We start from the raw sequence: 11,788 nt of genomic DNA on the forward strand, positions 1-11,788 counted from the left end.
TTTGTAGATATTCTAACGATCCCCTGTACGTGAGATCCTGCGGCTTCTAACCCACATATATACATCGACCATGCAGCCGGGCAACCTATGAAAGGCCCAGCTGCATAGCCGGGGAAATCATCAACTTTTTAAATCATTAATCTGTATTCTGCTGGAGTGTCATTGCTTCGCTGTTCTAAGTTGAACCGTGTACGATTACGATGCAGTCGTGTGCTATCTGCATTGCCCTTAAATACGTCATGATATACTGTTCGTCATGACATATGTTGAGGTAGCCGTATTCGTGCTCTGCAAATTACGTGCTCTGCACCTTCCTTAGGGACATGGTGCTTGCCACATGTATAAAACGTCAATTGCTTCCTCAAGATTTGTAATTTCCTAGGCAGAAAGAATATTTCGTTTAGAACATACTTTCCCACTTCAAACGTGCCAGCGTCCGATTTCTCGCTCATCGATCGCTTCCACTCCTCGGAGACACATCACTGCAGTCGAAATGGAGTCAAAAATTGCAGCAGCTGAAGTGCCTGCTTCAGCGCCAGGCGAGAACTTCGAAGTCCGCCAATCCAAGACGGATGATGACTATGTCCCCGATCCATCTAAGTCGCTACCGCTCTCGCCTGCTCGCCAACGTCTCGTTGACGACATCATCGACTTGTATAGCATGAAACCCACCGTTGAGCGCGTCAAGCGATACACGTCTGACTGCGTCTACGACGATCAATTTGTATACGCCAACGACCGATATAAGATGGCAGGACAGTGGTTTGCTCTGCCCAAACTTTTCAAGGCTTCTGTGAATGAAGGCTATCAAATCGTTAAGGACGAGCCGGGATTAATCCAGTTTAGGAACAAGCAGGTTCGTGGACTCATATTTCCCCTTCAACTTTTTGGCTTAATGATATCTAGTCCTGGACATTCCTAGGCATCCCCAAGACGGCCGTCATGGATGCTTTAGTTACGCTTTCACTGGACCCTGCCACCATCGACAGTGATTTCATCCAGGTGAAGTATCACAAGGATCAGGCGAATGACAAGGATTACAGCCACACCGGGTTGGGCTTCAGCTTCAAGAAGTGGCAAGCTGACAATGTGATCAAATTCATGAATAGCGATGAAGTGAAAGCGTTTGAGGCCGACAAAGGTGCCGGAAAGGAGCATGTCAGAGAACATGGCAGTGGGACTGCTGAAGGAAAAGCTCCGGTAAAGGACTTGTAAGGGTGTAGAAAGTATTTGTCAGCTTTTGAGTTGTATAGTATAATGAGAATGAGTCTATGACATGTCTAAATCACAATACCTTTGCGGTGAGATTATAGGCCTGCGGTAGCAAGGCTGCAGATAAAATGCCGCTAAATGCCATCACTCAACATTTTTTACCACTGACGAGTAGAATTACCGCCCCGAGCTGTCGTCGTAGATCCTCTTTATCGACATCGTGGCTGTCCTCCACCTCTCCCCACCTGCCAGTCTGCCAGTCGACCTCTACACTACAAGCCTTAGCGGCATCTTCAACCCCAAAAGTCAATCTCTCCTCTGAATTGGATAGTCTGAGTTCCTCGCTCCATTCTGCGACCAATCTGGCCGCAACACTGAGACTCTTGCCGGCAAGGGCCGCTCTTTCCAACCCTACTAGCTCCCAGGCGGGTAACCCTGCCATCCAGCCCTTGACCACCGCCCTCGTAGCCGCTGGTTGCGACTTGGGCAATATACTTCCATCTGACAACGCCGGCACAAGCTCAACACCTGGCCAGACGACTTGTGTGAGGAAACTCAGGATCGGTTTGGCAGTCTCTACCTGCTTCTCCCGTAGCCCTGATCCCTCTTCTGTAGCGGCCGAGCTCTGCTCTGGTGCCCAACAAAGCAGCGTGTCGGTGTCCAAATATCGCAAGAGGGTATTCATGATCTCATAGCGAATCCCCTGCCCTTCCCCAGCGCCCCTGGCATATCCGGCCTGCGCGCTCTGCGCATCCTCATGCTCGAGTACCTGCGCCCGCGCTGCGAGTGACGTGAGTGGTATTAGATGGGCGCGGAGTGCTTGCGCCGCGGAAGTCAAATGATCCCATTCCAGGGCGATGGCAGTAGCGAGATGCGGCTTCGATGCGGGAATTTGCAGAGGCTGTGCAGGATTGGTGAGGGGATTGCGGACGGGCCGGGCATCGAGATGGATTATATGGGCGCTCTGGCCTTCGGGTTCTTGTGTTACTGAGACGGATTTCCAGAAGCGCTTCTTCATTGCGGTGCCGCTTGCACTGCCAGTAATTGGCGGGGTTTTGCTATTGCGGATGTCGTGTGCTGATCTCATGAGATCGGCTTGCCGTCGTCGACGATCCAATTTTTCGCTGTGTTGAGAAGAGGGAGATTCTGGTGGAGCTGGAGGCGGACCTGTTGCGGTCAAGGGAAGAGGCGTGGCGGAGCGCAGGGAGGACTTGTGAAGACATCTTGAGAAGGGGGTTGTGTGAGCGGATTGGTAGACGGAGAATAATTGGGAATTTGACTTAGAGGGCAGACGACATGGCATACGCTTCATCACGTAACACAAAGGCAGTTACGGCTGGGGACTTGGTGATTGAAGATGCTTTTGACAGTCTCTCAAAGTCTGCGGATGAATATCGAAATGACGTTGTTGCCCGCGGGAAGATCTAGCCAATCAAAGCTGCCGGAAGCTGAGTACCTTCCTCGCATTGTTTTCAGCCATTGTGAAAATCCGACCACGCCGGCGTTTGAAAAGCATTGCTTTGAGGCAATAGCTACTTTGCATATAATTCAGTGCTGCGGCGAGCACGAGCTATGTCTGACAACGGCGCGGAGAGGTGAGCAAAGGCATTGTCAATGTTCAATCCACACCAAGTGGACTGACCTTTCCTTAGCCACAAGCGCTCGAAATCTGCCCTTGCGAAGTCCTTGCTCCATCGTGACAAGGCTAAACAAGAGAATACAGATGGCGATGTATCTAGCGTTGCGGGTTCCGAGTCTGGTTCTGGTCCACCATCTCCAAACCTCGAGCCTACCCCTCACCGTACCTTTGGCGCTTTACGCTCGTCCAAACACAGGAACAAAAGCAGCACTGCCTTGAGCGAGGCAGGGAATCCGAGTGCAGCCGCATTAGCAAGAGATGCAGCAACTCAACCCCAAACAAAAGACGTGAAACCATCAATCCAGCAGTCAGTCCGAATGTTCAAGCTGTTCGAGGTTCTAAGAAGTGGAGACAGCGCAGCTATCGCTAAAGCCGTGACCGACACGTCGACAATGCCGCCTATAACGGAAGATGGGGAGCAGATTGCGTCTGTAGACATTCACCCAGGAACGCTTGAAGGCACCACACTCCTTCATCTTGCTATCCAATGCGCCGACCCTCCGGTCGTAGAGGAGGTTCTTGCGGTGGCGAAGATGACGCCAGGAGCGGCTGTCGATGTGAATGCGCGGGACAAAGATGGTAATACTCCTTTGCATTTAGCTTCCATGCTTGGGAGGCCGACGACTGTGAGGTTGTTGCTGGACCAGCCAGGAATCAACGACTCGCTCCCGAATTACCTTGGCAAAACTGCGCTTGATCTAGCGAGGTCTCCAGAGATTTTTCAGCAATTGCAGCTTTCGAGATCATTGTATGTTGAGAGGAAAATAAAAGAGATCCAGACTCTAGTCGCTAAACAAAAGTACGATCAGCTCGAAAAGGTTCTGGAGGACTCACATGTAGAAGCTTCCCTAGACGTCAACGGTGGAGAACTTGCGACGAATCCAGCCACTCTGCAGACGGGAGGAACACTACTTCACGATGCTGCGCGTGAAAAAGACTTCAAGCTCATCCAGCTACTCCTACTCCATGGTGCCGACCCATTTCGGAGGGATCGGAAAGGAAAGCTTCCGCAAGATGTGACCAAAGATGAGAGAACCAAAGCAATTTTAAAAAAGTCGCCTGCCGCAGCAGCAGCCCAGAGAGGCATTCAGGAAAAAGCGGTTCTGGGCAGCGGTAATCTCCAAGCCGGTGACGATACTCCAGGCGGGAAGGAGGCAAGAGAAATGAAGGGATACTTGAAAAAGTGGACCAACTACACAAGTGGATGGAAGCTCAGGTGGTTTGTGCTTGAAGACGGTGTCTTGAGTTACTATAAATATCAGGGTATGTTTTACATTTCATAAAATCGCTTTGAGTACTCAAGTGCTGAAGATACTCATGTAGATGACGCTGGCTCAGCCTGTCGAGGGGCGATCAACATGAAAATTGCCAAGTTGCACATGGACCCTCAGGATAAAACCAAATTCGACATTGAGGGCAAATCATCCGTGAAATACAATCTGAAAGCCAACCATGTAGTGGAGGCGAAGCGGTGGTTTTGGAGCCTCAACAATGCCATCCAATCGTCCAAAGATGAAGTCAAGAAGCAAGAGCGACACAAGAAGCGAAAAGAGGAGATGTTGCATGAAGCTCGCTCTCGAAAACCCGTTGCTCACGCGAGGACATCCAGCAACTCCGAGGGTACAAGGCTGACCAGCAACAACCTAGCTCCTGCCACAGCCGTTGGTGTGCCTTTGACGGCGACATCATCTAGAGTGTCTTTGCAGGAATCTACTTTCGGCCCGCCAAGCGTTGCCGGCGATGACAATGGCTCTATGTACGACTCGCAGGACCAAAGTGTGGCGGGGGATACGGCAGAACCGGTTGTAAAGGCACGCACTACCGCTATAGCCGGCGACGTTGATGATGAGGAGGAATACGGTGAAGATGCGAGCAGCCATGAGATGAGGCCGGCTAGTAAAGATGCCTTCAATATTACCGCTCATTCTGCCAGTCTTCAACTCAGCCTCCTCTCTCAGGTTTCAGCTGCTTTGCAAACCGAAAGTCATAAAGAAAATTCAACCTCAATCTCCGATCCAACTATCCTACAAGCATTGTCGACGTACGAGTCTGCTGTGGCTAGCTTACAAGGGCTTGTGAATGATTTGCTCAAAATTTCGCGTGATCGAGATGCTTACTGGCAATATCGATTGGATCGCGAAGCTGATGTCAGGCGGCTATGGGAGGATAGCATGGCAAGAGTTGCGAAAGAGCAAGAGGAGCTCGAAGGCCGGATCGAGGAGTCGGAAGAAAAGCGGAAGCGTACCAAGAGAGCGCTCAAGGACGCTTTAGAAGGTCAAGAAAGCAGTCGTCCGCAGAGCCGTGATATGCCCCAAGACGTGTCTGAAGCAACCGGTGCCCTAAACACAATCCAAATCAGTAGACGGTTAAGTGTTCCTGGGAGACGCAAGTCAATCAGCAACAAAGATGCGAGCAGGCGCAAGTCTACCATAGCGGACTTCACTAACTTGTCAGATTCGGACTCTGATGAGGATGAGGAGTTCTTTGATGCTGTCGATGCTGGAGAGGTTGAAGTGGTCGACATTCAACCGGAATCGCTACGTAGTCCGCCTTTGTACAGCGTAATGGATGGAGAGGTTGCGAAGGCAGAGCAAGATGGTCGAGATCACAAACGAGAAGAGATCAAACCCTCTTTTCATGGATACGAGGACCCCATTCGCCAGAAGTTGAAGTTAGACAATGATGATCGACCGAAGATATCTCTCTGGGTGAGTATGGCAGACAAGTCACATTGGAATGAACGTTGACAATCCACAGGGCATTTTGAAATCTATGATTGGCAAAGACATGACCAAGATGACGTTGCCTGTGTCTTTCAATGAGCCAACTTCCCTTCTGCAGCGAGTCACGGAGGACCTTGAGTATACTGATCTCATAGATACCGCTGCTGACCGCAGCGACTCATCTGAGCGTATGGTTTATGTTGCTGCGTACGCTGCAAGCGAATACGCTTCGACAATCGGGCGTATTGCAAAGCCGTTCAACCCTCTACTTGGTGAGACGTACGAATATGTTCGCCCCGACAAAGGCTATCGATTTCTTGTAGAGCAAGTTAGTCATCATCCACCAGTGGGTGCTGCGTGGGCTGATTCACCTAAATGGGACTACTACGTAGGTCTTCTCAATTCTTATCAGACGTTACATTTGACACCTCGCTCACTCTATTACAGGGCGAATCGGCACTGAAATCGAAGTTCTATGGTAAATCGTTCGAAATCAACCTACTTGGAACTTGGTTTCTCAAAGTCCGGCCTACGCCAACGCAAGAAAATCCCAACCCCAAGGAGGAGCTCTACACTTGGAAGAAGGTCACCTCTTCCGTGGTCGGCATCATCACAGGTAACCCAACAGTAGACAATTACGGTCCGATGGAGATTCGCAACCACACTACCGGAGACGTCTGCTATTTGGACTTCAAACAACGTGGTTGGAAGGCCTCTTCTGCGTATCAGGTTTCCGGCAAGGTCGTTTGCGGCAAAGATGGCAAAACTCGCTGGTCTATCGGAGGACGTTGGAATGACAAAATCTACGCTCGTCTTACGCCTGGCTTCGAAGATTCTGCTCTCAGCCCTCCCGCTACCTCTAGTGGCATGAAAAGTCCCGACCCGAGCCAAGCATTCCTTGTGTGGGAAGCCCATGAGCGTCCTCCAAAAATTCCATTCAACCTCACGCCTTTCGTGGTGACCTTCATGTCACTTCCTGACCGCCTCAGACCGTATCTGCCGCCAACCGACACACGACTGCGCCCCGATCAGCGAGCCATGGAGGATGGTGAATATGACGTGGCTGCTAACGAGAAAACCCGCGTTGAGGAGAAACAGAGAGCAAAAAGAAGAGAACGAGAGACTAACGGTGAAGAACATAGACCTAGGTGGTTTAAGAAAGCAAAGTGCGATATCACTGGGGAGGAATTTTGGCGAAATGACGGAGAGTACTGGAAGGTCAGGGAGGATGTCGGTCAAGGAAAAGGCGAGTGGAGTGGTGTTGAAGATATCTTCTAGGAGCAATTCAAGAAGTGGACGATGTTTTGGGAGCAGTAATAGTGTGGAGATGCCCGCGCTGCTGGCATACTTTCTTATGCCTATGTGAGGAGCCTCAAAAGCATCGCCTAATACGTAAGATAGGAAGCAGCCTTACGAAAGGTGAATTGGAAAGAGAGCAACCCTAAGTTCTCGGCATTATTTAACTTGTTTTTGCTTGCACATCTAACATGCTGGTGAGAGCAGTCGCCCTCCTTTCTCTACCTATTCCAACTGGCTTAGGCAAAAGGGTGTCTTCCGAACTGGCTTCTCTCTCCCATCGTCACACCTCGCCTCTGCATATCAATCGCATAAGCCATGGTCTTCTGCTTCCATGCCTGTAACGCCATTTGTCCCTCCATCAAATCACTCAGTAAAATAGCGTCGTAGGCAGCTTGATTCGTGGAGGCAGCAGTATGCGGTCGAAACCCTGCTAGAGCGTCTCCAAGAACCAGAACTTTCCCATCATAGAAAATGTTCTCCGAAGCTAGGACATCCGTGATCGCTTGTACGAAGGGAGTTACGGTCTTGCGTACCAGCTCCGCAAATTGCGGTGGAAGAAGCTGGGACGCAAACGCTCGCTGCTGTTCAAGTACCTCAGGCTTGGAATTCTTATCAGGGGGCAGGGTATAGCGATGTGTCGCTCCCTCCGAATCCGTCATGAGATCGTGTAGTTCTGGTGAATCTTCGGCATAATTGCAGTACCATACCCAATTTATGAGGCGCTCCCCTGGCTCAAGCGTTCCATTTGGGCCTGGAATGACGTATGCAAGAATTTGCGTGCCTGGTGCATGGAAGAATGTGAATTTTTCAACGAATGTTTCTCTGGCTGAAGGAGAGACGAGATGTTCGGCTACAGTACCACGCCAGGCTACGTAACCAGCATAGGTCCGCTGGATCTCTGGTGTGAGTAGACGACGAACAGTAGAGCTGGGACCATCGGCGGCAATAACGAGGTCGGCTGTTGCTGTAGAGCAGTTGCCTTGTGTAGTGTCGTATTCGACTTGAATCCTTTCCCCGACTGTCTTTAGGCCTAGCACCTGACGTCCGTAGTTATAGCTGCTCGTCCCTTCGCCATCCTCCGTGGCAGGGGTCTGGCAGTAATCGCTCCCAACACAATCATAATTTGCACGAAGAATATGATACAGCAGATCCCAACTAGTCATTCTCTGCTCGGTATGCTCCTGATGAATCACAAGTCCGGATTGGTTCAAGTATTGACGGAGCTTGCTTGTGACAGCAATTGGACGATCTGTACGATCGAATCGGGTGAGGTAGGCTTGCACATGGCTCCCTGCTACGATGCCAGCGCCTTGATCATGCAACAGCGGCGTAGGATTACGCTCAAAAATGTGTACGATGCAGCCCAGGCGTTTCAGAACTATCCCAGCAAACAGACCACCGAGAGAGCCTCCAACCTGACGAGGTCAACGTCACCCGAATAAAGTCATGCAAGGCATCAACCACAAGCGATCTAGTCGACAGAATACAAGTCTTGATCCCTAATTCCTGGGAAGAGTAACTGGGGTTGTTCATCCAACGAGTTGAGTGAGTAGATGAGAGGAAAAGAAAAGAAAAGAGGCTACCTCAGGAGACTTACAATGATGACCTCTTGAGTCTTTCCAGCCATTCTGTGGCTACTGGAAGTGACTATAAACTTACGACTGAGTGGAACGAGCAGTTGAAAGGCGGGAAAATGCTTGTGTACGAAGATGGAAATGATCTTGTTTTTATTACCTTGTAGAGAAATGCCTAATAGTTGATCAATACCTATGACTTTACATCCTCCAGATAACCAATCTATCAGGAAAAGTAGATAGACCGTGTGTTGATGTAGAACCAATTCTAGATTACGGCGCCCCTTGCCAAGAGAGGTGCTCGGGGGACTGCTTAGCTCTAGGGCTCAGGAGTAAGTAGCCCTCAATTGGTTGCTCTGCCGCTGCCCAAAGTAAACAAAGGCACGTGTTTAATCGCAATTGCACATCGGAACCTTACAGCGTTTTACAGATTTGCTTGCAACGCAAAACCATTGCGATTTAACGATCAATGGACTCAGATCGCGAGCATCTCTTACCTCGAGGCTCACCATTATATCCTGTCCCCCCAAATCGCATGAATGAGCGCAACCAAACACAAGCAATGCGCTCACCGATAGACGATGGCACAACACCCCAGCTTTCGCCATCCCCTTCTCTTCCCGCATTCTCCCACCTATTGCAAGGGCGTAGCAGCCATATGCGCGGCTCCTCGGACGTGCAGGGAAAGGTAGCGCAATTCAATGGCCTAGCAAAAGAGGCAGCTCAGCGGCGAAAAGACAACGAAGCGGCCTTGCGGCGAGCGCTGATGGGAAGGGAGGAGGCCGAGGGCGAGAGTCAGAGATACAAAGATGAGAATAAGCTGCTCAAAGTCGACGTAGAAGAAGGCAGGGGTCGTGAAATGAAAGTTGCTCTAAGATTGGAGAACATACAGGTATGTAAGCATATTCATGATACAGTTGTATTTGTCTTGGTCTTATGATTTGATGCATAATCTAACGTGTGATGTCTGCCGAAGGGAGAGCTTCAGAAAGTCAAAGAGGCGCAGACTCATGAACGTAAAATATATGAGAAAGAAATCAGGAGGGCAAGGAAAGAGGCATTCAAAGCATCCAGCACGTTGGTCAATTGCCAAGATGAATTGAAAGGAGCAAGAAATAAGTTTACGCTCATGAGAGAGGAAGCCGAAGAGCATAGACGAAAGAAAGACGTTATTGAGCAAGAAGCTCTTCAAGCAAAAGGCGAACTAGCAGGCCTACAGGAGGAAGTGGACGCCTTGCGGAAGAGGTTGGATATTGCTGAACAAGAACGAGATACGCTGAAGATGACCGTAAATCAAGAGGACGTGGCCAGAATGGCGTCGGCAGGATCAATCGCCTTGCCACTCTCGGCCGCAGATGACGAATTCTCAAGCCCGAGAAAGCGAAGACGGCACGAAGAGGGAAGCTTGAAAGAGAACTTTGACCCGGAAGCGCCTGTCGAGGATGATGCGGAGCTGATGGCGCTCAGGGAGGACCTCCGGTCACAAAAACGTTTGCGATTGAAGGCGGAGGACGAGGCTCATTTCTTGAAAATGGAATGCCAATTTGGAGTCTGTTCATGTCGTGTCGCCGAGATGCAAGGCGTAGAATACGTTCATGACAACTCATTCGCACGGCAAATTCAAGAAGACTCGGGGAAATACAACACTGGCAACCCAATTTCTGTCGAATCCACAAAGGAAGGACCCACAATATCATCCACTGTCCCAACGATGACAGCAATGGATGACGATGCAGAACAGCCGTCCGAGGAAGGGCTCCTCACTTTTTCACCTACCAGTGGTACATTCTCAAAGGCCCCTTCGCCTATCCGACCCGAATTCCTTGTCAACGCATGCAATGTCATAGCAGACAATCGACCATCCACACCCCCACAAAAGTGCCAAAGTACCCAATCTCCACCAGCCACACATCACGGTCACCTACCACAGACCCCCCGACCGCTCCCCGAAGCAACGACGCTGCAACAACCGCCTCGTACTGTTAGTCACTTCACCACGAGCACGTCGACGGTGCCACTGAAGGCGGACGACCCTGTTTTCAGTCCGGCACCAAACACACCAGGCGGAATCAGTCGAGAGGAGGCACTCGAACGGATCCGACAGCGGAGAGGGCGAGCGAGGAGTTTTGCCGTTGGTATAGGTGGTACGCCCGGTAGAGGAAGCGTGAGAGAGGGTGAGAGAAGGGAAATTAGTGCACCTGTGTCTACTGGAAAGCGGAAGGGTTGAAGACAAAGGTATGTGAGATTTGGAGGCATAGGCCTGCGTTGGACGATGGAGCAGGTGGGTATTTAGCACCTTTGGATTTTGCCTCAAGCATGCTCTAAGTCTGTATATGTAAATTTGAAAAAAAGCTCATTTTCAGGAAGTGCGCTTTTGCTTTGTGCCTCTTCAAGTGTGTAAGTTCGTAGTGCATTGGACAGAATATCTTGTTAGCTTTTGAGGGCAGGAGAAAATGGCAGCAGAGAATACTAGGAGAAGGTATTAGCTGGATGCTGACCCTGAAATTTCCCCTGCAGAAGACTTTACAATAAGCCAGCTAATTTCATGGGAAATACTTTGGGCATAGACAATCAAGCAACTTCCTACCAACGATGAACCATTACATTCGACATTTCGTACAAATAGAATAATTGATATGATTACCATCGAATAGCTGGGCTACCGAGACAGGTAGGTTTCTATTCATGGATTGCGGACCATTATTGTTGCCAAAGGGGTCGCGGTTCAAAGCTAGTCGTGCTAAGACTTGGATGGTAATGGTATTTCATGTGTTCAACTTACAGAAGACCTGTAGCCATCAGCAATCTAAACCAATGTCGACTCTCAGAAGAAGCAATACGACAATAGACTATTCAGAAGGTCTCCAAGTTGGCAAGTGTCCACAAAATACATCGGAAATTCTATTGAATTTGCATTGATCTCATCATTTAGATTTGTCTCTTCGGCTATAACAGAACTTTGAGAGAACATGAACGTTAGGAACGCACTTACTCAAAGGGAAATTCCGTTTGCTATGCCCATAAAGCATTTTGATCCAGCATCTCTTTCGCTGAACTTTGGAGCGTGTTTCCATCCGGCCTACGACACTGTCGACTTAGGTTTGCCTTGGACTTCGAGATACTATAGTCCCCTCATTCGAGTTGTTCAAGCACAACTCGGAAGTGCTAGACGGGAGAGTCAACTTCAGAGCCTCTGGCCGATCTTGAACAGGCTGATTAAAGTCCGTAGGTGATGCTGAGCGCTGTGGCATTCATTCTATGAGTGCCTCACTAGATTGCCAATGCACTTGGAACCGTCATGACTTTATCCTGTCCATACTCATGGTACACATCACTCATAA

General features: G+C 49.8%; 5 protein-coding genes across 5 annotated transcripts; 3 read left to right on the forward strand and 2 right to left on the reverse strand.

Moving 5' to 3' along the window:
* Positions 1 to 493: 493 nt before the first annotated feature.
* KY384_006490 (uncharacterized protein) lies at positions 494 to 1,215 on the forward strand (the record flags this gene model as incomplete). Its single annotated transcript, XM_044814984.1, has 2 exons — positions 494 to 856; positions 907 to 1,215. The coding sequence occupies 2 exons, from the start codon at positions 494 to 496 to the stop codon at positions 1,213 to 1,215; spliced, it is 672 nt and encodes a 223-aa protein (XP_044668084.1).
* Positions 1,216 to 1,360: 145 nt separating this feature from the next.
* On the reverse strand, positions 1,361 to 2,692 carry KY384_006491 (uncharacterized protein; the record flags this gene model as incomplete). The annotated part of the gene is made up of 2 exons (XM_044814985.1): positions 1,361 to 2,491; positions 2,669 to 2,692. 2 exons carry the CDS (start codon positions 2,690 to 2,692, stop codon positions 1,361 to 1,363), a joined length of 1,155 nt encoding a protein of 384 aa, XP_044668085.1.
* Positions 2,693 to 2,784: 92 nt separating this feature from the next.
* On the forward strand, positions 2,785 to 6,852 carry KY384_006492 (uncharacterized protein; the record flags this gene model as incomplete). The annotated part of the gene is made up of 5 exons (XM_044814986.1): positions 2,785 to 2,807; positions 2,865 to 4,114; positions 4,175 to 5,559; positions 5,609 to 5,962; positions 6,022 to 6,852. The coding sequence occupies 5 exons, from the start codon at positions 2,785 to 2,787 to the stop codon at positions 6,850 to 6,852; spliced, it is 3,843 nt and encodes a 1,280-aa protein (XP_044668086.1).
* Positions 6,853 to 7,109: 257 nt separating this feature from the next.
* Positions 7,110 to 8,500, reverse strand: KY384_006493 (uncharacterized protein; the record flags this gene model as incomplete). The annotated part of the gene is made up of 2 exons (XM_044814987.1): positions 7,110 to 8,288; positions 8,471 to 8,500. 2 exons carry the CDS (start codon positions 8,498 to 8,500, stop codon positions 7,110 to 7,112), a joined length of 1,209 nt encoding a protein of 402 aa, XP_044668087.1.
* A 416-nt stretch (positions 8,501 to 8,916) lies between these two features.
* Positions 8,917 to 10,674, forward strand: KY384_006494 (uncharacterized protein; the record flags this gene model as incomplete). The annotated part of the gene is made up of 2 exons (XM_044814988.1): positions 8,917 to 9,339; positions 9,424 to 10,674. The coding sequence occupies 2 exons, from the start codon at positions 8,917 to 8,919 to the stop codon at positions 10,672 to 10,674; spliced, it is 1,674 nt and encodes a 557-aa protein (XP_044668088.1).
* Positions 10,675 to 11,788: the final 1,114 nt, after the last annotated feature.

The sequence above is a fragment of the Bacidia gigantensis genome (genome assembly GCF_019456465.1).
Source record: "Bacidia gigantensis strain McMullin 20006 chromosome Unknown contig_249, whole genome shotgun sequence".
NCBI lineage: Eukaryota > Fungi > Ascomycota > Lecanoromycetes > Lecanorales > Ramalinaceae > Bacidia > Bacidia gigantensis.